The sequence below is a fragment of the Sinohyriopsis cumingii genome, chromosome 8, assembly GCF_028554795.1.
Source record: "Sinohyriopsis cumingii isolate HCF-2022 chromosome 8, ASM2855479v2, whole genome shotgun sequence".
Taxonomy (NCBI): domain Eukaryota; kingdom Metazoa; phylum Mollusca; class Bivalvia; order Unionida; family Unionidae; genus Sinohyriopsis; species Sinohyriopsis cumingii.
Window position 1 is genome coordinate 7011094 of NC_142968.1, and position 24271 is coordinate 7035364.

Genomic DNA, 24271 nt, shown 5'->3' on the forward strand with positions numbered 1-24271 from the left:
TATCTTTAAAAACAGGATTTTGAAGATGGTTGGATATAATCAAAGAGGCCAGGTATGACTATCAAGGAATCTAGCACATAACCAAACAGGTGCACATTACATTACAAGGTAAGAGGTCATACCTGGGTTTCAAAACAACCTTGCCAATCATTAACCAATCAGATGCACATTAACAAAAGATAACGTCATTCATTCACGGGCCTTCCACTTTGAATGGAATGAAAATCAGGATGCCAAAGGAAAAATTCAGGTTTTGGAGAATAAAAAAACAGGATCATTGTTTCCGACCATATATTTGCAAAAATTTACAAAGGAACTGACACCTCCACTGTCTTATCCTACTTACTTAATGTGAAAAACATATGCTAGTCATATGATGAAAATTTATCATTTTCTCATCTTCATGTTTTATGCTGATATTTAAAGTTAATTCAATTAACACACTAAATATCTGCATAAAAGATGATAACTGGAAAATGGTATGACCATGGTATATTCCTTGCAGAATTTCTGCGTAATGTTTACTCTCATTGAAGGAGATGCAGCCATCATGAATCAATAGGTTTTTTTGTTGGCATTTTTAAAACTCAGGATTTGTGAATTGGGGATTTCATTGTTACTTTAGAAGGCTTTGTGATCGCTTGTAGCAACAATGATATTTATGAAAACTGGTAGTGATGTATCAGTATTTATAATAGTATGTACAGCTACATTTCTAAATCAAATACAATGTTGGCACTACCATGGTTTCATTTCCCTGCTGTTGATCAAGGTCTTACAAAATGTTTTTTTCAGGTGGGTTGTTAAACTAATTTAAATTGTGTAATACTCACCTGCTACTATTGACTCTAGTTAACCACCCAAAGTTAAAAATTCTCTCCTCCAATTAGTATTCGAAGGCCAGAATTGAAAAGAACATGATTCCAGTCTGACTATTTAGTCACTGCCAACATAAAGAATCTTTTGACATGAACCTAGAGATGGATATCAGACTAGGGTGCGAGGAAGGAATGTCTGCAATAATAGCATCAACAAATCTGGTATATGAAACTAATGTATTTACCCTGATGGTGGGAAGTGTACAATACCGTAAGCTGGCAAAAGGCTGGGCCACATTATTGTTTTGTCCCTATGGCTAAATGAAACAATGACTGCTCTGATATGCCTAAAATTGAAGGCAAACAAGTCAGGCTGATACAGTCATGTAAAACAATAAACACTGGTTGCTTCTGCCCAGAATCAAAATCCCTCAAGAACTATCTCATATGGCTCCAAGTGTGGATTCAGGGGTATGAACTGACATGCCAGTCAGAAACTAGTAATGGTTTAACCAAAAACACAGGTAGTGGTGAAAATAGGATCCCAGTGGGGTCCAAGCTGATAGAGGGTCCCTGTGTGGACTCCAGTTAGCAAGAAGTAGGAACTCAAAAGGGCGCAAGTAAAGTCTCTCTAGGGGAGCCAAGTAAACAGCCAAGATAAGAGTTACCTGGAATGACAGGTAAAGGCAAGCTGATTAGGTCTTGGCAAGAAGAACTATTATGACAGACATGATTTGGTTGATTCTATCTGGATGTCATGAAACCTCCCAAGGCTGATGAGAACCCTTTAAGGCTGATGAGAACCCTCTTAATACTGATACGATAATATATCAGAACATATACAGAGTCCTGGAAATGGATGAGATCTGACTTCTCAAGGTTGGAGATACAACAGAGAATGGTCATCTTCACTAACAGAGGGAAAGGTCTTTCATGAGAATTTCTGAGGTTATTGTGCATCAACCAGTCCTCAAAATACTGAAGGATGGAATTTCCTAATGACCTGAAATGAGCTTCAACTGCCCCCAACCACCCTGGTAAAAGTTCTTGGGGCATAGGCAAGGCCAAAACAGAAGAACTAAAAATTGAAATACCTCCTGGTTGAGACTAAACGTACAGTTTTTTCTGTGAGGAGGGAAGATGGGGATGTGAAGGTTGATGGAGATATGCCCAGTTGCAGGGCCTTATGGCGTTCCTCACCATGGTGGCATTCCTCCTAAAGAAATGCTTATTAGAGAAAGATGTTTGACTAGTAGATTACTGATGACTGGTGTCAGGTGCTCAGCAACTGTCTCTGGACAAAGAATGGTCCAATGACAATGATGTAATGAACAATCCCGCAACATATTATTTTAGCGAGAAGGCATAGTTTGCTCATTTCTGTCACTGGGACACCACCTTGAAATGGCTCTGCTCATCTCTGCCCTTAGATGATCTCCAGACCACAGAGGTAAATTAACATATTTGCCATATATGAACAGTAGTCTTCCCCAACATGTCAAGAAATCCAGACCCCTCCAGGGAACAGAGGGGGTCATCTCCTGAAGATAAGGTGGTAAAGAAGCTCTTCTTCCTTGCCATTAAGTGTGGCAACTTTCCAAAAAGTCCCACCCCTGCACAGACCAAATACAACAAATTAGACAGCTGTGAAACTAAGTAGGTGGAATGAGCACCTATAGGGCCATCTTACGTCCACGCCTTACATCAGAAGCTCTAAAAGCGAAGAATTCACTCAAAAATCTGGAATTAAAAAAATCAGATACTTAACATATCACCAGAAGAAGGAACAAAGATACAATTTAAAGAAGCACAGGTTGCTAAGCAAGGAGCCAAAAGAAGAAATCAGACTGATATAATGTTCTTTTAATTTCTGGCCTAATTGGGGAGGGAAAAATTTGCATGGAATGAGGACTGGAGTCTTGGAAAAGGAAAGCAATGCAAATGTTGTAGCAGGTATTGTATGACAGCTATCAAATTTAACTTGTTTTTGCATGATTTTTTGTTTGTTTTTGAGGCTGCTAATCTGAGTGGGTGCTACACCTGTGGTCCTTGTGATAATGTGAGTGGGTGCTACACCTGTGATCCTTGTAATAACGTGAGTGGGTGCTACACCTGTGATCCTTGTGATAACGTGAGTGGGTGCTACACCTGTGATCCTTGCGGCAATCTGAGTGGGTGCTACACCTGTGATCCTTGTGCTAACCTGAGTGGGTGCTACATCTGTGATCCTTGTGATAATCTGAGTGGGTGCTACACCTGTGATCCTTGGTTTACAAATTTGATACTCATCCAAATTAGCTACCGTTGCTCCCCAAAGAATATAAAGACAAAGTATATTCCTTATTCAAATTATTCAAAAGTTTATGACAATGATCAAATCCTGATGGAATCAAACAAAACATGTACATGATAGATTACTGGAAAGCACACTATTTGTTTTTGTTTCTGTATATATATATATATATATATATATATATATATATATATATATATATATATATATATATATATATATATATATCCCATGTTTATGAAGGACAATAACTTAGAATACTTATACATTCTGGTGATCACAGAGCTAGTTTCAAACCTGGATTAGAAACCAAAGCCATGTTGGCTGAAATCAAAGAAAGGCTGGCTGAAATAAAATGATCAAACTTGCAGAGACGGATGGACTTAAAGATGCATGTGCAGATGGCTGCCATTTCCAAGTCGACTCTCTTGGAAGCTGCCATTTTCACATCCACTCTCTTTGGAAGCTGCCATTTCCACATCCACTCTCTGCGGAAGCTATCATTTCCAAGTGCACCTTTGGCAGCTGCCATTTTCAAGTCTATTCTCTTCATAAGCTGCCATTTCCATGTTCACTTTCTTTGGAAGCAGATATTTGCAGGTGCACCCTCTTTGAAAGCTTCCATTTCCAAGCCCACTTTCTTTGGAAGCTGCCATTTCAAAAGTTCACTCTCTTTGGAAGCTGACATTTACAAGTCCACTCACTTTGGAAGCTGTGGATAATGAAGAAAATCTGTGGATGCCATTTCCAAGTGAACTCATTGTGGCAGCCGGGCAGAATTAGGAAAATCAGTGTTTGTAATTTGCATAAAAGTAAAGCAGAAAAATGTGTTGCAAAATTATATTTTGTAAATTTTCCTATTTTTCTTCAAACAAATTTAACAAATGTTACCTTTTAATTCCTTCAAAGGAACTACTGGCAAAGTCTATAACCCCACTGGTTGGTCTAGTCACCACACCCACCAATCCTTTGCCAATACCTCAAAAGAAAAGAAAAACTCAAGTTGTACAGTGGAATATTTTTACAATAAATTCTGATTTAATAATTTCCCATTTAAAGAGAAGTAATAATCAAGTCTGAATAATTAATCCTTCAAACCATTTTACCATAGTCAACAAAATATAGTTTTCATTTAAACAATTTCATAACCTCTTGCAATTCACAAGAAGAAAGGTTCTACTCTGCATGAGTGTGCATGTTCACCTCTCAATAATTTATTTCTAGATAGCTCAAAATCTCACTTATAACAAGGTGTCAGGTGTGGATCCCATTTTTTCCTAGAAAAAAAACCCCAAACTTCCCCTAACTGTTGAAATTTAAACATATTTTGACCAAAACAATTAATTAAACTTCAATATACTGCTCATTTTATCATCGAAAACAGCAGTAGTGCCTGGAAATCTGATTCAACATTATAAAACTTTTAATATTTTTTTTTACTCAATTCTAAGTTGATCTGTTCTATTGAACATTTGATTCATGCAGTGTAGTCATGGACTCGAACCCACGCTGACAGAGGTGAGATGGCAGTGATCTGGAATGGTGAGTGCTTTAGACCACTCTGCCACTCGGGGCCCCTGGAGCAAAGTGACTTATTTACATCTTCAGATGATGATCTTAGCATTTACAGAGTTTCACTGCAATGCATGGAAATCTATCAGACAAGTTATATTCACAAAAACTGTCATACACTAAATTCTGATTAAGGAAACAAAAATGGGCAATAACTCTGACAAAAAGTGCGGAAGTATTTGTTAATGTTTGCATCTTCCAGACAAGACCTTAATATTTATTAAAAAATTATATGGCAATTTGTCAGAAAATACTGGACAAGCTGTGTTCACAGAATTGTGTGATGGATGGAGAAGACACAAGGACTCCAATAAAACCATGCTTCTAGAGATGAGATCAGACAAAAGTAATTTCCTGTTATCCCAACACACTGAGGTTACATAAAGTAATTTCCTGTTATCCCAAAACAGTGAGGTCATAAAAAGTAACTTTCTGTTATCCCTAAACATGGAAATCATATAAAGTAACTTTCTGTTATCCCAAAACAGTGAGGTCATAAAAAGTAATTTTCTGTTATCCCTAAACATGGAAATCATATAAAGTAACTTTCTGTTATCCCAAAACAGTGAGGTCATAAAAAGTAATTTTCTGTTATCCCTAAACACTGAGATCATATAAAGTAGCTTTCTGTTATCCCTAAACACTGAGATCATATAAAGTAACTTTCTGTTATCCCTAAACACTGAGATTATATAAAGTAACTTTCTGTTGTCCCTAAATACAGAGGTCATATAAATTAATTTTCTGTTATCCCTAAATACTGAGGTCACATGAAATAATTTTTCATTATCACAAATCACTGAGTCAGGCAAAAGTAATTTTCCCTTATCAGAAATCAGATTGGTAAGATAAAAGTAATTTTCTATTATCACAAAACACTTTCAATTGTCTTTGTGAAAAGGGCTTCAATTACTGTCAACCATGCAGCAACAGTCAAACATTTTCTGTAATTACTACAAACCTTTAAAGAATCCCTCTACACCTTCCTTCTGTGCTCCCTCTATTGGCTTCAAAACAATTCCTGTCACACCATCAAATACTCCCTGTATTGATCAAATACACTTTTAGGCATTATGCATAATGAGCTTATCTTCGTAAAAACATAAATGAGCATTTTGGATAGAGCAAACCTTGCCTGCATGTGAGTAGTCACTATAATGCCTGTGAGTAGTCACTGTAATGCCTGCGAGTAGTCACTGTAATGCATGTGCTATGAGTAGTCACTGTAATGCATGTGCTATGAGTAGTCACTGTAATGCCTGTGAGTAGTCACTGTAATGCCTGCAAGTAGTCACTGTAATGCATGTACTATGAGTAGTCACTGTAATGCCTGTGAGTAGTCACTGTAATACATATGCTATGAGTAGTCACTGTAATGCATGTGAGTAGTCACTGTAATGCCTGTTAATAGTCACCATAATGCCTGTGAGTAGTCACTGTAATGCATGTGAATAGTCACTGTAATGTATGTGAGTAGTTACTGTAATGCTTGTGAGTAGTCACTGTAATGCATGTGAAAAGTCACCGTAATGCCTGTGAGTAGTCATTGTAATGCCTGTGAGTAGTCACTGTAATGCCTGTGAGTAGTCGCTGTAATGCCTGTGAGTAGTCACTGTAATGCTTGTGAGTAGTCACTGTAATGCCTGTGAGTAGTCACTGTAATGCATGTGAAAAGTCACTGTAATGCCTGTGAGTAGTCATTGTAATGCCTGTGAGTAGTCACTGTAATGCCTGTTAGTAGTCGCTGTAATGCCTGTGAGTAGTCACTGTAATGTGAAACACAAGTCATAATGACTTACTTTTAGACTACCAGTCCCATCCTTTCATTGGGTTCCAATGCGTGTATCAGAAGTAAATGTCTTCTAGTAATCAGTAATAGTAATCACTTTTGAATAAATATTTCAGGTCAACATTGTTTAACTGAAATCATTACTAGAATACAAAATATGTGGTGGTGGAATATACAAACATTATAAACATCATCCAAGACATGGAACAAATCTGCCATATTGACTCAAATGATCATCGGTGAAATTCTATCTTGTCATGAAAAAATGTCTAAAGTCACAGCAGTGAAGAAAAATAACCAAGGAAATAAATGCAATGTTAAATATCTGGAAATAATAGCTTACCATAACTAGACCCTTTCCTCCTCTGGCAAATCCCTCCCCAACATTTGCGGGACGTTTGTTCATAGCTTCTCTCCGCTTTTTCTGATATTCATCATCAAGAGTAAGAGCTGCTAAACCCTTCCCTAAGGTTCCCGTAATTCTTGACACAGCACCAGCAGCACCGCCTGGGTAAAAGTACCAGTCAATAATTACCTGACTTTTACTCCAAACAGGTGATTCAAAAAAAATATCATGGTTTAATCTAATAACAGCAATAATTAGAATCATTAACACTTAGATGTGATATTAAACTAACTGACAGGCAAGTTCACTGTTTTCACCAACTCATCATTTTTGATAATGTTTCACCACCAACTCGTCATTTTGATCATGTTTCACCAACTCATCATTTTGATAATGTTTTACCAACTCGTCATTCTGATAATGTTTCACCAACTCATCATTCTGATGTTTCACCAACTCATCATTTTGATAATGTTTCACCAACTCTTCATTCCGATGTTTCATCAACTCATCATTCCGATGTTTCACCAACTCATCATTTTGATAATGTTTCACCAACTCTTCATTCCGATGTTTCACCAACTCATCATTCCGATGTTTCACCAACTCATCATTTTGATAATGTTTCACCAAACTCATCATTCCGATGTTTCACCGACTCATCATTTTGATAATGTTTCACCAACTCTTCATTCTGATGTTTCACCAACTCATCATTCTGATGTTTCACCAACTCATCATTCCGATGTTTCACCAACTCATCATTTTGATAACATTTCACCAACTCATCATTCCGATGTTTCACCAACTCATCATTCCGATGTTTCACCAACTCATCATTTTGATAATGTTTCACCAACTCTTCATTCTGATGTTTCACCAACTTATCATTCCAATGTTTCACCAACTCATCATTCCGATGTTTCACCAACTCATCATTTTAATAATGTTTCACCAACTCATCATTCCGATGTTTCACCAACTCATCATTCCGATGTTTCACCAACTCATCATTTTGATGTTTCACCAACTCATCATTCCAATGTTTCACCAACTCATCACTCCGATAATGTTTCACCAACTCATCATTTTGATAATATTTCACCAACTCATCATTCCAATAATGTTTCACCAACTCATCATTTTGATAATGTTTCACCAACTCATCATTTTGATAATGTTTAACCAACTCATCATTCTGATAATGTTTCACCAACTCATCATTTTGATAATGTTTCACCAACTCATCATTCCGATAATGTTTCACCAACTCATCATTTTGATAATGTTTCACCAACTCATCATTTTGATAATGTTTCACCAACTCATCATTTTAATAAAGTTTTCATAAACTCATCATTTTGATAATGTTTTCACCAACTCATCATTCCGATAATGTTTCATTGAATATGAATTAATTCCTTTCCCTCTGAAAACTGTTATATGTGATTAAATGCTTTTTTTCCACCACTGATGACTTTAAAGTCCACCTCTATTTAAACTGGAGGATTTGAAGAAAAAAAATGCAAATGATTTAACACTGATTACACCTGATGAGCATTTTAACTTTCTGTTTCTTTCTGCAAACTGTAACTGATAGTGCATCCTAAAAAAATTGTCCAAAACATTTTAAGCATAAATGTAATTGATGAAATAGAGAATTTACATTTGTCCAAAATGCTAGGAATGTCTTGAGTAAAAATGGTAAATAACTTACCATATACTGACATTTAAGTCAATTCCCACTGCAAACAAAATAGGCCATGATCTGCCATCATATACAGTGCTGGCAAATTGGCGTCTATGTCATTACCCTGTGGAAGTTTATAGGCTGTGCAATAATCATGGGTACATTATTACCCTGTAGAAGTTTATAGGTTGTGCAATAATCATGGGTACATTATTACCCTGTAGAAGTTTATAGGTTGTGCAATAATCATGGGTACATTATTACCCTGTGGAAGTTTAAAGACTGTGCAATAATCATGGGTACATTATTACCCTGTGGAAGTTTAAAGGCTGTGCAATAATCATGGGTAAATTATTACCCTGTGGAAGCTTAAAGGCTGTGCAATACTCATGGGTACATTATTACCCTATGGAAGTTTATAGGCTGTGCAATAATCATGGGTACATTATTACCCTGTAGAAGTTTATAGGTTGTGCAAACATCATGGGTACATTATTACCCTGTGGAAGTTTAAAGGCTGTGCAATAATCATGGGTACATTATTACCCTGTGGAAGTTTAAAGGCTGTGCAATAATCATGGGTAAATTATTACCCTGTGGAAATTTAAAGGCTGTGCAATAATCATGGGTACATTATTACCCTATGGAAGTTTATAGGCTGTGCAATAATCATGGGTACATTATTACCCTGTAGAAGTTTATAGGTTGTGCAACTATCATGGGTACATTATTACCCTGTGGAAGTTTAAAGACTGTGCAATAATCATGGGTACATTATTACCCTGTGGAAGTTTAAAGGCCATGCAATAATCATGGGTAAATTATTACCCTGTGGAAGTTTAAAGGCTGTGCAATAATCATGGGTACATTATTACCCTGTGGAAGTTTATAGACTGTGCAATAATCATGGGTACATTATTACCCTGTGGAAGTTTAAAGGCTGTGCAATAATCATGGGTACATTATTACCCTGTGGAAGTTTAAAGACTGTGCAATAATCATGGGTACATTATTACCCTGTGGAAGTTTATAGGCTGTGAAATAATCATGGGTACATTATTACCCTGTGGAAGTTTATAGGCTGTGCAATAATCATGGGTACATTATTACCCTATGGAAGTTTATAGGCTGTGCAATAATCATGGGTACATTATTACCCTGTGGAAGTTTATAGGCTGTGCAATAATTATAGGTTACTGCATTTGTATGGGAAAATAGGAATGAGTTTTCGGAATGAATACTGCACGAACTTGTGAGTGCAGTATATCCTTCTGACAAAACGAGTTCATATTTTCCCATACAAATGCAGTAACCTTTTTATTATATGCTCATTTTTTTATTCTACCTAAGACTTAATTATATAAACAAAAATACACTACAAGAAACAAAGTAATTGAATGTATGCCGTATTCCAAACTAAATACACAAGCGCAGATTTGATATTACAAAATGACATCATTATTAATGCACACATAACTCTGTCCAGATAAATTTGAACTTAGTCGTGCGCTCGACATAACTTTCGAAAGAAAATGGCGTGTCTAGTTAAAACTGAAATTTGCAGTCACATTGTGAATGAATGCGCATTGCAACGACTTTTCCATTTGATCTGGAGTGAATATATTTTGGTATTTTGTTTCGATTCGACGAAGGTTTGTGATTTTGGACTGGATTCATCTGTGCAAATTATACATGAAATACACTGGATTGAAGTGGCATGGGAGAAGCATGTTTACATATGCAAATGTGTTTCTGTTTCTGTCACTGAATGTTTGAAATCATAACGTGGGAAAATATGAAGTTTTCAATTGCAATTTTCAAAAAGACGCTATGGAATTTAATGTGTATTTCATTTTGAGTGCAGTAAGGAGGATGCAATTGCATCTATCATCGAAATTACAGCACACTTTCGAAATGTGTAATCCAGATTGAAAACCTATGACATGGCTCATGTAATTCGGATTTGCAGAATGAAGAAAAAACATTTTGAGGAAATTCAGGATGTAAAACTAAGTATATTTTATTCTGCCATTCTTATCACCAGATAAAGAATACAGTATATTCCTTGTCACTTGTATGTTATTTTTAAGGACATAATCGTCCGTCTTTTATTAAATGTAGCTAGCCTAAATCCGTAACATTGTATTAACGCGGAATGTGCCAAAACAGCTGGGGTTTTTTTTGTGCAGTCCACGAAACATGTTTTAGTTCATTCAGAAACAAATTTAAATAATGACAACATAAAGAGCCTCTTACGCAAGTATATATGATTTGTTTACAAATCAAAAGTGCTGGTGTCTGCGTCACTGTTTGTTTACAATAGAAAGTAGTTCCTTTATTCACATGAATGCTATATGTGTATTGTCGCGTGCGTTCAGTATCGGGGGAATACTGAACGATTCCAACAATGTAAAGTTAACGGGGCAAAAAATGAGCATATAATAATAATGGTTACATTATTACCCTGTGGAAGTGTATAGGCTGTGCAATAATCATGGGAACATTATTACCCTGTGGAATTTATAGGCTGATTGTTGCTAAAGATAATATAAGGAAATTTCATATTTCAGCCAGTAAAAGTGGTAAGCACATGGTTTTCATAGTAACCTATTTTCAAGATTAATATATTTGCAGCATCAATAAAATATTGTCATATAATTGAATATTTCTTTTATCTTCATACTACTTGTCAACATGGTACTTGGTTATACATGAGCAAATAAGGTAATTATCAAGACTATTTGTGTTGACACTTTTTCTATCAACATACCAACAGCATGTCCAAATAAACTCCTGACTCCTAGAGCAAGGCCCTCGGCAAATTCCTCAGGTCCCTGAATAGCTCCCTGATGAATACAAAATTATATATATCAACAAGAATACAACCTGAAAAAGAATAGGTGAGAAAATATCAATTCTGATACTTTATGAACAAGGGGCTAGCTCAAACACACGAATCCCCTCACTAAGATGAACACATCTGGTTGTTGTTGTTGTTGATCTAGGGTTTAACGCCATTTTTCAGCACAAGATAGGCTATACATGGCAGCCAGTATAACTGGTGGAGGAAGAACCCTGGAAACACCAGGGAAGAACCACCGACCCACGAGAAGCTACTGGCAGGCTTTCCCATGAACACATCTGGAGTAGCTGAAGTACAAATAATGGTATGGAGGACTCATGCATAGGCAATGGAAGTATCGTGCATCGAAAAACACTGACAAGTTGACCCAGGCTGGTGTGTACAGGATTAGAACCCATTAACCACTGATTGTTAGTCTAAACTAAGGCCTAAGCTATGACAGAAGCAGGAAATATTGCTGTAATTAAATAATCAGCAAGATGCATTGTGTGTGTGACTTAGATTTTTAATGTAGTTTTAAAACATTTTCAGTCATATCGCTACGATGTCTGCAGTGTAGCAGTTTATAGCAATGTCTAGCACTGGGGCATCATGCCACAGACATGTAGCATAACGTCCAACCCAGTCACATTATCCTGACACCAGGCTGACCAGTCCTAAAACAAACCTCTTAATGCTGAGCACCAAGCGAGGCAGCTGCTAATACCATTTTTGTAAGTCTTTGGTATGACTTGGTCGGGGATCAAACCCACGACCTCCCGCATCCGAGGCGATGCTCTAACCACTAGGCCACCGGAGCAGTTGTAAGATGCATTTACATAATATAATTTCATCAGTGTACAGCCAAAACAAAGCTTGATTTGTCTAGATGTACCAGAGCTAGTAATACAGATGAAGTATACAACAAATGGCTGAAACTGATAAAGTCATTCAAGATTAAACTTAGATCACAGTGGCCTACCTTTTTTTTTTTTTAAAAGTTACTGTCAATTATTTTTTAGATGCATTCAAAAGCCAGTATTCATGTGTAGGTGAAATAGGATCCAAGATACTGAAGGTGTAACCAATGGACACTTGATAATGCAAATGTCACTCAAACAAGAAAAACTTGTCAAAGTGATCTAGTTTTGGTATGGCTGAGTAACATTCCTTGAGATGCATCCAAATGAAAAATTTCATGAGTGTAGTTGATAAAGGGTCCAAGATACTGATGGTGTAACAAACTGAAACCTGAAAATAAAGTCTCAAGGGTAGAAATTAGCTCACCATGATCAAGTATTGATATTACTGAGTAACAATCACTGAGATGCATCCAAATAAAATTTTCATAAGTGTAGGTGTAGGTGATAAAGGACCCAAGATTCTGATGGTGTAACAAACTGAAAGCTGAAATTAAAGTCTCAAGGATAGAAATTAGGTCACCATGATCAAGTATTGATATGGCAGAGTTACTTTTTTCAAATACATCCACATACCAATGTTCATGCATAGATGAAACAGATTCCAAGATACTGAAGATGTAACAAATAGATCAGTGAGAAAGCAAGTCACTCAATCTTGAAGATGAAGTCTCTGTGACCTAGTTTTGTATGGCTGAGTTACTTCCTTGAGATTCATCTGCATATTAATTAGTATGAATATAGGTCAGATAGAATTCAATATATTAAGCATGTAACAACGATTAAAATGTCACACAGGCATGGAAATTAGGTCATAGTGACTTGTTCTGGTATGGCACCATCACCTTCCTTTTGATGCATACAGAAACCAATTTTCAAACTCAAAGATTGTGCAAGTTATTGTAAGCATAACAAATGAATGAACAAACATACAGGTATGGCATATTCTTAAAATACATGTGATACCTTGAAACAGATTATGAGATTTGAATTAATTTTGAGAGATTTCTGTAAATTTGATAAGATATGAATACATTAAATTTTAGATTTGAGCAACCTCTGTGAGATTCTTTTCTTTTCTTGTGAGGGTCATCCATATGCATTGATGCAGTATGTAGACAAACTGTCATTTCAATTCACTGTTACTAATAAGTTGCTGACATGGAATGTTCATGCAGTTAGGAATGAAATTATGTTCTTTACATTAAATTTAATGCATTCAATCAGTCCGGACTAAACATGATATTTATTACATTCCATCTAATGAAATATTCATACAGTCAAGACTGACACGATTTTATTACATTTCATCTAATAGATTATTCCTAGTCGAGACTGACATGATTTTATTACATTTCATCTAATGGAATATTCCTAGTCAAGACTGACACGATTTTATTACATTTCATGTAATGGATTATTCCTAGTCAAGACTGACATGATTTTATCATATTTCTTCTAATAGAATATTCATAGTCAAGACTGACATGATATTTATTACATTTCATCTAATGGAATATTCCTAGTCAAGACTGACATGATTTTATTACATTCCATCTAATGGAATATTCAAACAGTCAAAAATGACATTATTTTTATTATATTCCATCTAATGGATATTCATGCAGTCAGGACTAACATGATATTTATTACATTCCATCTAATGGAATATTCATAGTCATGTCTGACATGATATTTATTACATTACATATAATGGAATATTCATACAGTGAGGACTGACATGATTTTTATTACATTCTATCAAATGGTTTACACAAACATGCAGCAAGCTATGGATATTAGGTATAAAACATCACAATCTTATGGAACTTAAAAACAAAGTTGCTTTTGTTATAAAAGGCATTCTGAGCATGAAACTGAGATGGTTCAAAATTCTGTGAGATATTTCATCGTGCTGCAAAGTCTCACAGGTATGTCTTAAATTGTGGAAACTGACAATGTCAACACATAAAAGATATACCTACGTTTCACTATATATGCTTTCCTGGGCATGACAATAAAACAGAAGAAAATCTTTACCTGGTATGGTTCATAAAAGAGATCTTCAATCCCCTCAGCCATTCCTCGCAGGAGACCAAATGGATTTCCAAGAACATCCAATCCTAACACCAATACGTACATCTGCTTGATGGCCTGGAAGAAACATCCAGAATTAGCCATATTTAATTCAGTCACTGTGATTCAACTTTAGCTTTATTTATTTACCTTAATATGACCCAGAATTAGCTCAATTTAATTTGACCAGTGTGATATGGTACTTCAGTCATAAATAATCTAACCAGTTTCAACTGGTTCGCGGCACAAGCATTCAAGCAATCGCTAGAGTAATATGAAGTCCTTCACATATGATTTGATACAGACATATCACACTATTATAACGATACAATACACATGTCACACTGTTACATGGATACAATACACCTGTCACAATGCTATATGGATACAATACACTTGTCACAATGTTATATAGGCAATAATGAAATAATATCCTATAGCAGCAGTGTAAAATTTTAAAAAAAAGCTAAAAAGTTTGAAAGCCGCAACATTTTTGGAACCATTAAAATAACTTGTCTTACAAAACTTAGGATGTCCTTTTTAAAATGTTCTGATGCAGGTTGCAATTCAAGGGCTTATATAAATAGTCAGACACATGTTAAACATTTTATTCTTTTGTTCCCAAAATTAAGTATATCCAAGAAAATCCAAATAGTACAAGGTAATGCCTGCATCAGGTTCTTGTATCCTATTACTTCTATTATATTACAGATATATGGGGGGGTCAGAGGGTTACACAAAAGATATATTTTTTTTTAAAAAGAGAGTTTCAGCTCCTAATATTGATTTTAAACAATTGGCAAATTATGAAAGAATCAAAAATGAAGTCTGGATTTTCAGGTGTTTAGCTTGTGAATACAGAACACACTGATTATAAGAACACACTGATTATAACATTGTCAATGGGAACCATGGTACATACTTCCCTGTAGTGAGACCGCCTTATAATTTTACTACTCCTGACTATACATTCCTTATTACATGGACAGTGTTGTAATGATGGGCCTTGTGAGATCCAAGACCAGACTGGCCTTATAACAGAGACAGTGTTATAATGATGGGCCTTATGAGATCCAAGATCAGACTGGCATTATAACAGAGACAGTGTTATAATAATATGAGATCCATAACCAGATTGGCCTTATTACATGACCAGACTGGCCTTATAACATAAACAGTGTTATAATAATGGGCTTTATAGTGAAGAACCCTTTTGGAAGAAAGTTCTTATGAGGCACATCTATTCAAGGACACCAGCTCTTTGTAACCTCTTTTCCTAATTTTAGTTTTATATTTAACTGCTATGTAAAGACACCTGTAAAATACAAAACCTGTATAGTCCCTAAAGTGTACATCATAGAGCGGCTTCACTGTAACTAACTGGCCAGCATAACTCATGACCATGTGACACGCAAGCTGACTCTGGTTGTAAAACTTGGGATTAGTCTCCAATAATTACCTGGCCAGCATAATGTGTGCTCATCTGATTCACTAGCTGACTCTGGTTGTAAAACTTGTGATTCCTCTCAAAATAACCCAACCTGAAGAAAAAAATGTAAAGTTTTGGTGCTCTGTTTAGGTGACAACGTACTGTAGTTCATGAATGCCCAAGCTTCACCTACCTGCCTGCCAGTCAATCATTATTTACTATATATGCTCACATATAAGCCCATTCACGTATAAGCTGACCCATCCCCACCAACTGAATAGGTAAAACATTAAAAGTGCTTGACCTGCACATAAGCAAACCCATAAGACCAGCCATATTGAAAAAATTTTGTTATTGCTACTCTATCGTAATGGACGGTCATCTTTACATGGGTTTCAGTATAAGAAGTCCTAGAGACTCAGGTTAGGCTTCTTTACATGTGGTTTCAGTACAAGAAGTCCTAGGGACTCATGTTAGTCATCTTTACATGGGTTTCAGTATAAGAAATCCTAGGGACTCAGGTTAGGCATCTTTACATGGGGTTTCAGTACAAGAAGTCCTAGGTTAGTTGTGTGATCTTGTCTTCGGCAATCTACAGTAACAATATATACCAGTAGTCAACAAGAAAACAATTTTCAAATTTAAACCTTGTCCCATGGATAAGCCAACCTCCCTTCTTCTAGGCTTTTATATGCTTCAAACTCAGTCTTTTACATAGTACACATGTACTTACATACACTTCAAACAATCTTTAAAACATACACCTCAAGCAGTCTTTAACATAGTATGTGTGTACCTACATAGACATCAAAACAGTCTTTAACATAGTACATGTGTACTTACATAGACATCAACGCAGTCTTTGACATAGTACATGTACTAATATAGACATCAAATCAGTCTTTAACATAGTACATGTGTACTTACATAGACATCAAAGCAGTCTTTAACATAGTACATGTGTACTTACATAGACATAAAAGCAGTCTTTGACATAGTACATGTGTACTTATATAGACATCAAAGCAGGCGTTAACATAGTACATGTATACTTACATAGACATCAAAGCAGTCTTTAACATAGTACATGTGTACTTACATAGACATCAAAGCAGTCTTTAACATAGTACATGGGTACTTATATAGACATCAAAGCAGTCTTTAACATAGTACATGTGTACTTACATAGACATCAAAGCAGTCTTTAACATAGTACATGTGTACTTACACAGACATCAAAGCAGTCTTTAACATAGTACATGTGTACTTACACAGACATCAAAGCAGTCTTTAACATAGTACATGTGCTCTTACATAGACATAAAAGCAGTCTTTAACATAGTACATGTGTACTTACATATACATAAAAGCAGTCTTTAACATAGTACATGTGTACTTACATAGACTTCAAAGCAGTCTTTAACATAGTACATGTGTACTTATATAGACATCAAAGCAGGCAGCAAGCTCTTGCTCATATACTGCAGCTGATATTTCTGATTTAAGTTTCATACCATATACAGGAAGTGTTAACCTAATGATTGACAGGTGCCATTTTAAGTTAATTTTGGTGTTAACCATATTCCCATCATGTACTTGTTTTTTAATATGCACAGGTTTTCATCCCCAAATTTATGGCTGCCCCAAAATCTGGCATAACTTGAAAATACGGAAACTAATACAATATTTTAAATGACTAATACACAGCATTATGCTGGTTCTTTCTTGCATTCAATTGACTTGTTAAAAACTTAAGTTCTGTAAACAATTACAGACAAATATTTTGGAAATAAGGAAGATTTGGTATGTACCTTTTATTTTATTCATGTGCTTTTTACTCATAACCGAGGTCACAATGCATTTGTGCTCATAAAATTTTGCAGACTTTTGCAAACTATTGTTGGTATTTTTACTTTTTTTGGGATCCAATAATCCAATAAAAAGATAAACGCATTATGATGCTAATGAGGACAAGCAGCATCTAAAAGATGAATTTGATTTTTTCCAATATGTCTGACAAGGTAACTGATTTTTATTGCCAAACTGTTATTAAGCAACACACACAATTAAAATAAAACATTAAAATGGAAATGGTCAAAGCTAAACTAAAACAAACTCAAGGTGGAATTAAATTTCTATGAAACTTTTAATATACAGTACAGTAACTACTGTTACCACAGCTGAACCCAGAGGTGTGGGGGGACTGGGTTAGTGACACCTAGGAGAGTGAAACTTTACCTCCATACATATGGAATATTTGCCTCTATTGAGTGAATAATGGATATATTTCACAGCGGGAAAAAATATTTGAGTTTTTCACCCATGATATAAAATATATCCATTATGACTCGAACAAGAAAATTTACTTTACATTTTATGCTCAGATGTGTGTGTGTGATTTGGTTTTTTAATGTATCTTTAACATTTGTTCAGTCATATCGCTATGATGTCTGCAATGTGGCAGTTTATAATGATGTCTAGCACTGAGGCATCATGCCGCAGACATGTAGCATGATGTCTCACCCAGTCACATTATCCTGACACTAGGCTGACGAGTCCTAACACTAACCTCTTAATGATGAGTGCCAAGCGAGGCAGCTGTTAGTACCATTTTTGTAAGTCTTTTGTATGACTCGGCCAGGAATCGAACCCATGACCTCCTGCATCCAAGGCAGACGCTCTAACCACTAGGCCACCGGAGTGGTATATGCTCAGATGAATTGGCTAACTAAAGTGTATACCAGAATGATTTAACAGACTGCATAAAGTATGACATCCTATAATGTCAGCTGTTTACAATTTATGTTTTGCTGTGTTTTGTGTAACAGACATGAGTAGTAACATAATTCTCTTTTCTAATTCCTGCACAATGGATTTAATTCTTCAGGCATATTGTTATCAATGGCTACTGACTGGAGTTGACAATTAAATTGATAACTGAAAATTCATGGAATAGCATGAAAATAAAATAAGTTATGCCATGCAGTGCCAAAAATAGTTTAAATCAAATCACTTGAAGATTAAATTTCAAAAATTTTAATATTATGATAACTGAATGAAATTAGGGAATCTGCGTCTTTTTCATACTTTTGAATGTAGAAATCTTTAAGATGAAGTTTCATGAAGTTCAATGACTATACATAATGAAGCCAAACGCAAAATGTTAAACATTAAAAGGCCAAATTCAGTGGCAATTATAAAAATATAATCAGAAAAGTAACACTTTGAGTTGTGCTGTGTTTGGTAGAAAAGCCATTTAAATATTTTTACTTAAAGACAACATCCTGTACATCTGTGAGAACCACTCCCACACTCTGAAGGAAGACATTCAAAACATGAGCTTTTATCTGCATCCCTCCCTCTCCTCCACCTCCTTGCAAGGAGAAACTCAAGTGAATCTGAAATTTAAGAAAAAACATACCTGTGTCATCATGATAACCATTTAAAAATTACCTGGTGAAATATACAGGACAAAATATGAATCAAGTCACTAAAATGTAAGAATTCACTTCAGACTAAAATGGAGTAAACTGTTAAACAATGCTGTCGTGCCTGTAGTTTGAAAGTTATCTAACCTTACCTGACATTGAAGAAATGACCAATGTAACCCATTTACTTCCTGATTTAACATACAGAGTTATTTCATGCCACTGAAACCAGTTTCCACTTTATGACCATTAATATTTATTATAGCCTGCATTGAGTACAACTATGTGGTCTTTAAATGTAATAATTTAAAAAAGCAAAAACCAACAGGTTTTGTAAAATTCAACATAATTTATTTCCCTAGAATACATTAAATGAAAATGTAAAAATAACTTATGGTATTGCAAATTCAATCCCTAATAATCCTAGAATTACTAACACAAGTCCTACTGAAGAAAGTTCTAAATAAACTTTAGTGGTATTCCAAATAATTTTCAATGCTGAGGATGTTCATGTGCCTGTAATGGCCAGTAGTCTCTAATGTACTAATGTACCAATGACTCGAGTTGTAATGATGTGCCAACAGTCTTTGGTTAAATCACAGTAATATAATCTAAGGTTTCGTTGTCTGAATTCACTATTATTCACAGATATCTCTTTCCAAAAATACTATAGAGCACTCTGTATTTCCAGAGAAGAATAATTTGAATTAAATAATTTCAGCCCAAATCAAACACTGAACACAACAAATGATTCCGCATCAAGATTGCAGCAAGCAAATTTTCTTTACATTCTATGCTCAAACATACTAGCTAGCAAGCTGTACTGTATACTAAACTGAAGCCGATTTCTTACAGGATTGCCAGTGATGTCAGTGGATTACTATTTACGTTCAGCTGTGTTTTTTGATTACTGAAGCAGAAAATATAGACAGTAATATAATTCACCTTTCCAATTCAAATTAAAATAGCACATTAAGAATAAAACAATTCGCATCTTGTTGGATCTGAACTCGTTTTTAATGGGAGACAGCCATATAAACCTCTCTAGTATAAAAGCATCTACGAATAACTTCGAATTTTGAGGTTATAATGTTATCAATGTCTACTGACAGCCAGACAAATTATTTTTTCACTCCAGTGAAATGACAACATTATTTCCCTTTGAAATAGCGGCAAAACACTACCCTGCATAAAATATATGTATATGATTATCAGTATCATAAGTTTTACATCGGTGTAATAATAATTAATTTCCTGTCATGTGATCAACCATCTAGTCAGTCTTGTTTAATATTAACGAGTTCAATTGACATTCAGGGGCAGTAACTCTGCTAAGTGCTGAATATGACAATCAAATTGACCTAATGTCTCATCAAAATCAAGCAATATCCAAAATTTGGTTGAAATCCAATAATAATGAATGATTAAACATGAAAGATAATGAAGGAGGTTATTTTGCAAGCACAAAAGTGAAATGGATGGAAGGAAGGATAGATAGATGGAAGGATAGAGAGAAAGGCACAATTTAATGTCCCCCGATTTTCTTTGAAAATTTGAGCAACAATGTAAGTAACATGCCTTGAGTGGTGACAGGTGCAAATAGTCATAAAAGCTTTTCTGAGTCTGTGCTAGGGATATGCCCATAGTATCCAGTAATGGTAGCTTCACTTTGTCGCAGTCCGATCCAAACTGCTCAGCCTGAAGCAAGATGGAATAATTAGATGTTATAAATGCATCATGAAATATTATTATTAAATTAAAATAATGTATAGTAAAATAAACTGGACCATTAATTAACCAGTTTAATATATACTTTATAATATATACTTCAAGTCAGGTCTCAATCAGTTTGCATTGAGTGTAACTGTACCATATCTTACCATACTGAATGTAATAATATAATGATATAATCAAGCTTTTGCACAAACTGTTGCAACCATGGGATATACAGTACAAGCCCACCATAACACATATCATTTGAACACATCTGAGCTATAACATGATTGTGGCACGACTCTGAAGATATTAAAATAATTTTACCAATCTCAATAAGTATATAAAACATTTGGTGCAAAATAAACACAAGTTGAATAATTTGATGTGTTGAATTCATATGGCTAAAAATGCCTTACCACCAGATCTTTTTTTTTTGTATGAATAAATATGCTAACAGTTTCTGTTTGTGAATGCATGTATGTACAAATGCCTGGTTCTCTGCCTAAAATTAAATATTAAATAGCCAATCACTGCACCCATCCTCTCCCACCTCAGCCATTTGTAAAGCCATTGTCAGACCTGCCAATCCTGACAAGACTTTCTCAGTTTGGTAGTCAATGTTTTTCCACAAGTTAAACATAAAGGTGTAATGAAATAACATCTAATGCTGAGTTGGGAAACATGCATTTAAAAATTTCAGAGAACAGATGCAGTATGGGCAAACCACAAAAAGTTTGTATTTTATACGCCATAAGAAAGCACATTTTTAAGTAAATTATGTTTTTCCTAGAATACTTACCCAATCACATTACGTCAGGAATATTAGCCTGATATCTTGCAAATCTAACCCTGCTAAAAGACAAAAATACGTCTTGCTATCTTAAATAGACAATGGGCAATAACTCTTGCCACATTACCTTCCCTTGCGACTACCAAGTGTCGCTCGGTTTTAGCTGAGTGACATACTACCAAGGGTGCTCACATGGCGGGGTGATTGGGAGGGTTTGTAAGTAGTGTGATTGGGTAAGTATTCTCAGAGAAACACAATTTATTTCAAAATCTGCTTTCTCCTTCAAATTAGTTCCTTGATCACACTACATTAAGAGAAGACCTAACAAGAGGATGGAATGCTGATCATCCAACCTCTACCTCAGGAATCCTACCGATGCATATTTTCATGTCCCTATCCAACCCATGTCTTGGAAATTTCTGCAGTTTGCTTACTATGACATGCTTTATCAGTTCTGTGTCCATCCCTTTGACCTCAACATCAGCCCCTTGCATTTTTACCAAGGTTACAGATTGCTTCATCACCCTGTTGCAGATGACTTCATTTAGAATGTCTGCAGCATACCTGGACAACATCCACCTAAAGCTGGTATCTTCATGTTTGCATACTCCGGATTGTCGAACTTGTTGAGTGTTTCCATCAGGACTTGTATTTCAGCAAATCCTTGGATTATTCAGTGTGGCAGCAGGCTTGATCCAGCTCGGCCATCTTTGTTGATGTTGGTAGCACATTTTCCAGGATTTCTGGATCAAACCGTCATGATCATGCCCGAGATACGATAATTCCTGCATCAGTGGCTAACCATCTGGATCCTGTTGGAGAAGCCCAAAGCAGAAGAAACAGTATGTACTGATGCCACTACATACAGTTGGGGTGCCCACCTGCTGCCTGACTTCACTACCATCAGCAGCACATGGGAGCCAGGGATGTGGCCTCTACCTTCTAGAAATGTAGGCATCATCAGTGTCTTTCACTTCTAGAAAGATCAACTTTCAGGCAAAACAGTCCTCATTATGTCTCCTGAAACAGTGGGGCACCAAATCACCCAACATGTGTGTTCTGATTTGGCAGTTTCTGCATTAGTGCTACAATCTCCATTTCATTGCACATTCCTGGCAGACTCATTGTCTTGGCCAACAGTCTATCCAAGAAAGGTTAAGTCCTTCACATAGAATGGTCTCTCATCGATCAATCTTGACTCGGATATGCACACTTTGGGGACATCCAGCGATCGACCTGTTTGTAAGAACATGGAATCACAAGTTACCCACCTTTGTCTCTCCAGTCCCAGAACCAGAAGCTGGGGCCAAGATCAATCAGTTGGGAGGGGTTGTGATAATTTTGCCTACCCTCCCACGGTCCTGATACCAAAGAGTAATCCTGATGTTACATGACCAGAAATGCACGATTATTCTAATAGCCCCTCTCAGATGGGACAAGTCGCTTGGCTGAATTTTATAAACGCCCGTGTGGGTTGAGTGGTAAGCTGGAGGGGCAGTTCCTGAGCTGCCTGCCTCTGAACTTCTTCGAATCTTCCTCCAAAAAGCAACAGTGACCCAAACAGGGTTGTTCATAAAGCCAAAGTACGATAAAGCTGAGTGACACGGACCCACAGACATGCATCAGGTCATACCAGATCTAACTTTCCCAAAGCAGTAAACACATGGCATGGCATGGTGAGCTGCCTGGTTAATTCTAGCGATGATGGCCATTGCCTCCCAAGCATGATTATTGCTATATTTCTCTGTGAATCAGAACACTGGCAATGAGGCCAAATTTAACATTGAAGAAGTAGAAACTATATTCCGAACCAGCTTTTATATGGTATGGAACACAATGTTGTCCACTTTATAAAACAGTGGAGTGGAAATATGAACAGCTGCTACATTCTATGCATGGGCTGGGAGATAAGAACCGAAGGCATCAAAGTCAGTTTGATACCAGCGAGACGAGAATTCGCAGGAACTTGGTTTCTGCGGAGAAAGCCTTAAAGTTTCCTAGGTCACCAATGCTACCCGGAAGTCAGTCACTGATCTCCTTAATTTTAGTCGATTGGGGAAGGAGCTGGAAGGATGGTGCCTCATCCACTTTGTCAAGATCTACCAATACTTTAACTTTATAGTTCTGAGTAGGGGTGGAGGGCATTCTGAAGTAGCCAACACCCTATATATTTCCTCGAAGGCAGACAGTTGTACCCTTTCCACATGATCCTTCTCCCCTGCTGCTGATGTTACTGGGCCTAACAGCTGTAAACAATGAGCTTCGGGGGTGGGGGCTGCATCAACCACAAGGCTTGCAATGGAGGTTGAATTGGGATGTATATTGATGACATCAATGCCATCTTTCCTTCCCTTTTGCTGCCTTCTTGACTACTGTAGTCCAGACTTCCCCTGACCATGTATCCTGCATGGCAAAACAATGTATATTTAGTACACACAATACAGGAGTCATGGTTGTCTTGCTTTACTTTGAACTTTTTGCATTTTATGCATTTGGATGACAATCTCACTAAAACAAAACAAGATGAGAAAAACAAAGCATCAATTAGTAATTCAGTATATT

General features: G+C 36.2%; 1 protein-coding gene across 6 annotated transcripts in view; it reads right to left on the bottom strand.

The window, feature by feature from the left end:
* LOC149792919 (intermembrane lipid transfer protein VPS13A-like) overlaps window positions 1-24271 on the bottom strand; it is a 345749-nt gene that overhangs the window by 16465 nt on the left and 305013 nt on the right. For all 6 annotated transcript variants that reach the window (XM_089966749.1, XM_089966747.1, XM_089966746.1 and 3 more), the window contains 8 exons: window positions 20782-20901; window positions 19046-19173; window positions 15806-15887; window positions 14311-14424; window positions 11279-11354; window positions 6816-6979; window positions 5645-5726; window positions 4003-4090 (listed from right to left, as the gene is read on the bottom strand). In XM_089966749.1, the coding sequence (XP_089822875.1) occupies window positions 4003-4090; window positions 5645-5726; window positions 6816-6979; window positions 11279-11354; window positions 14311-14424; window positions 15806-15887; window positions 19046-19173; window positions 20782-20901 (854 nt within the window). The remainder of the gene's footprint in view (window positions 1-4002; window positions 4091-5644; window positions 5727-6815; window positions 6980-11278; window positions 11355-14310; window positions 14425-15805; window positions 15888-19045; window positions 19174-20781; window positions 20902-24271) is intronic.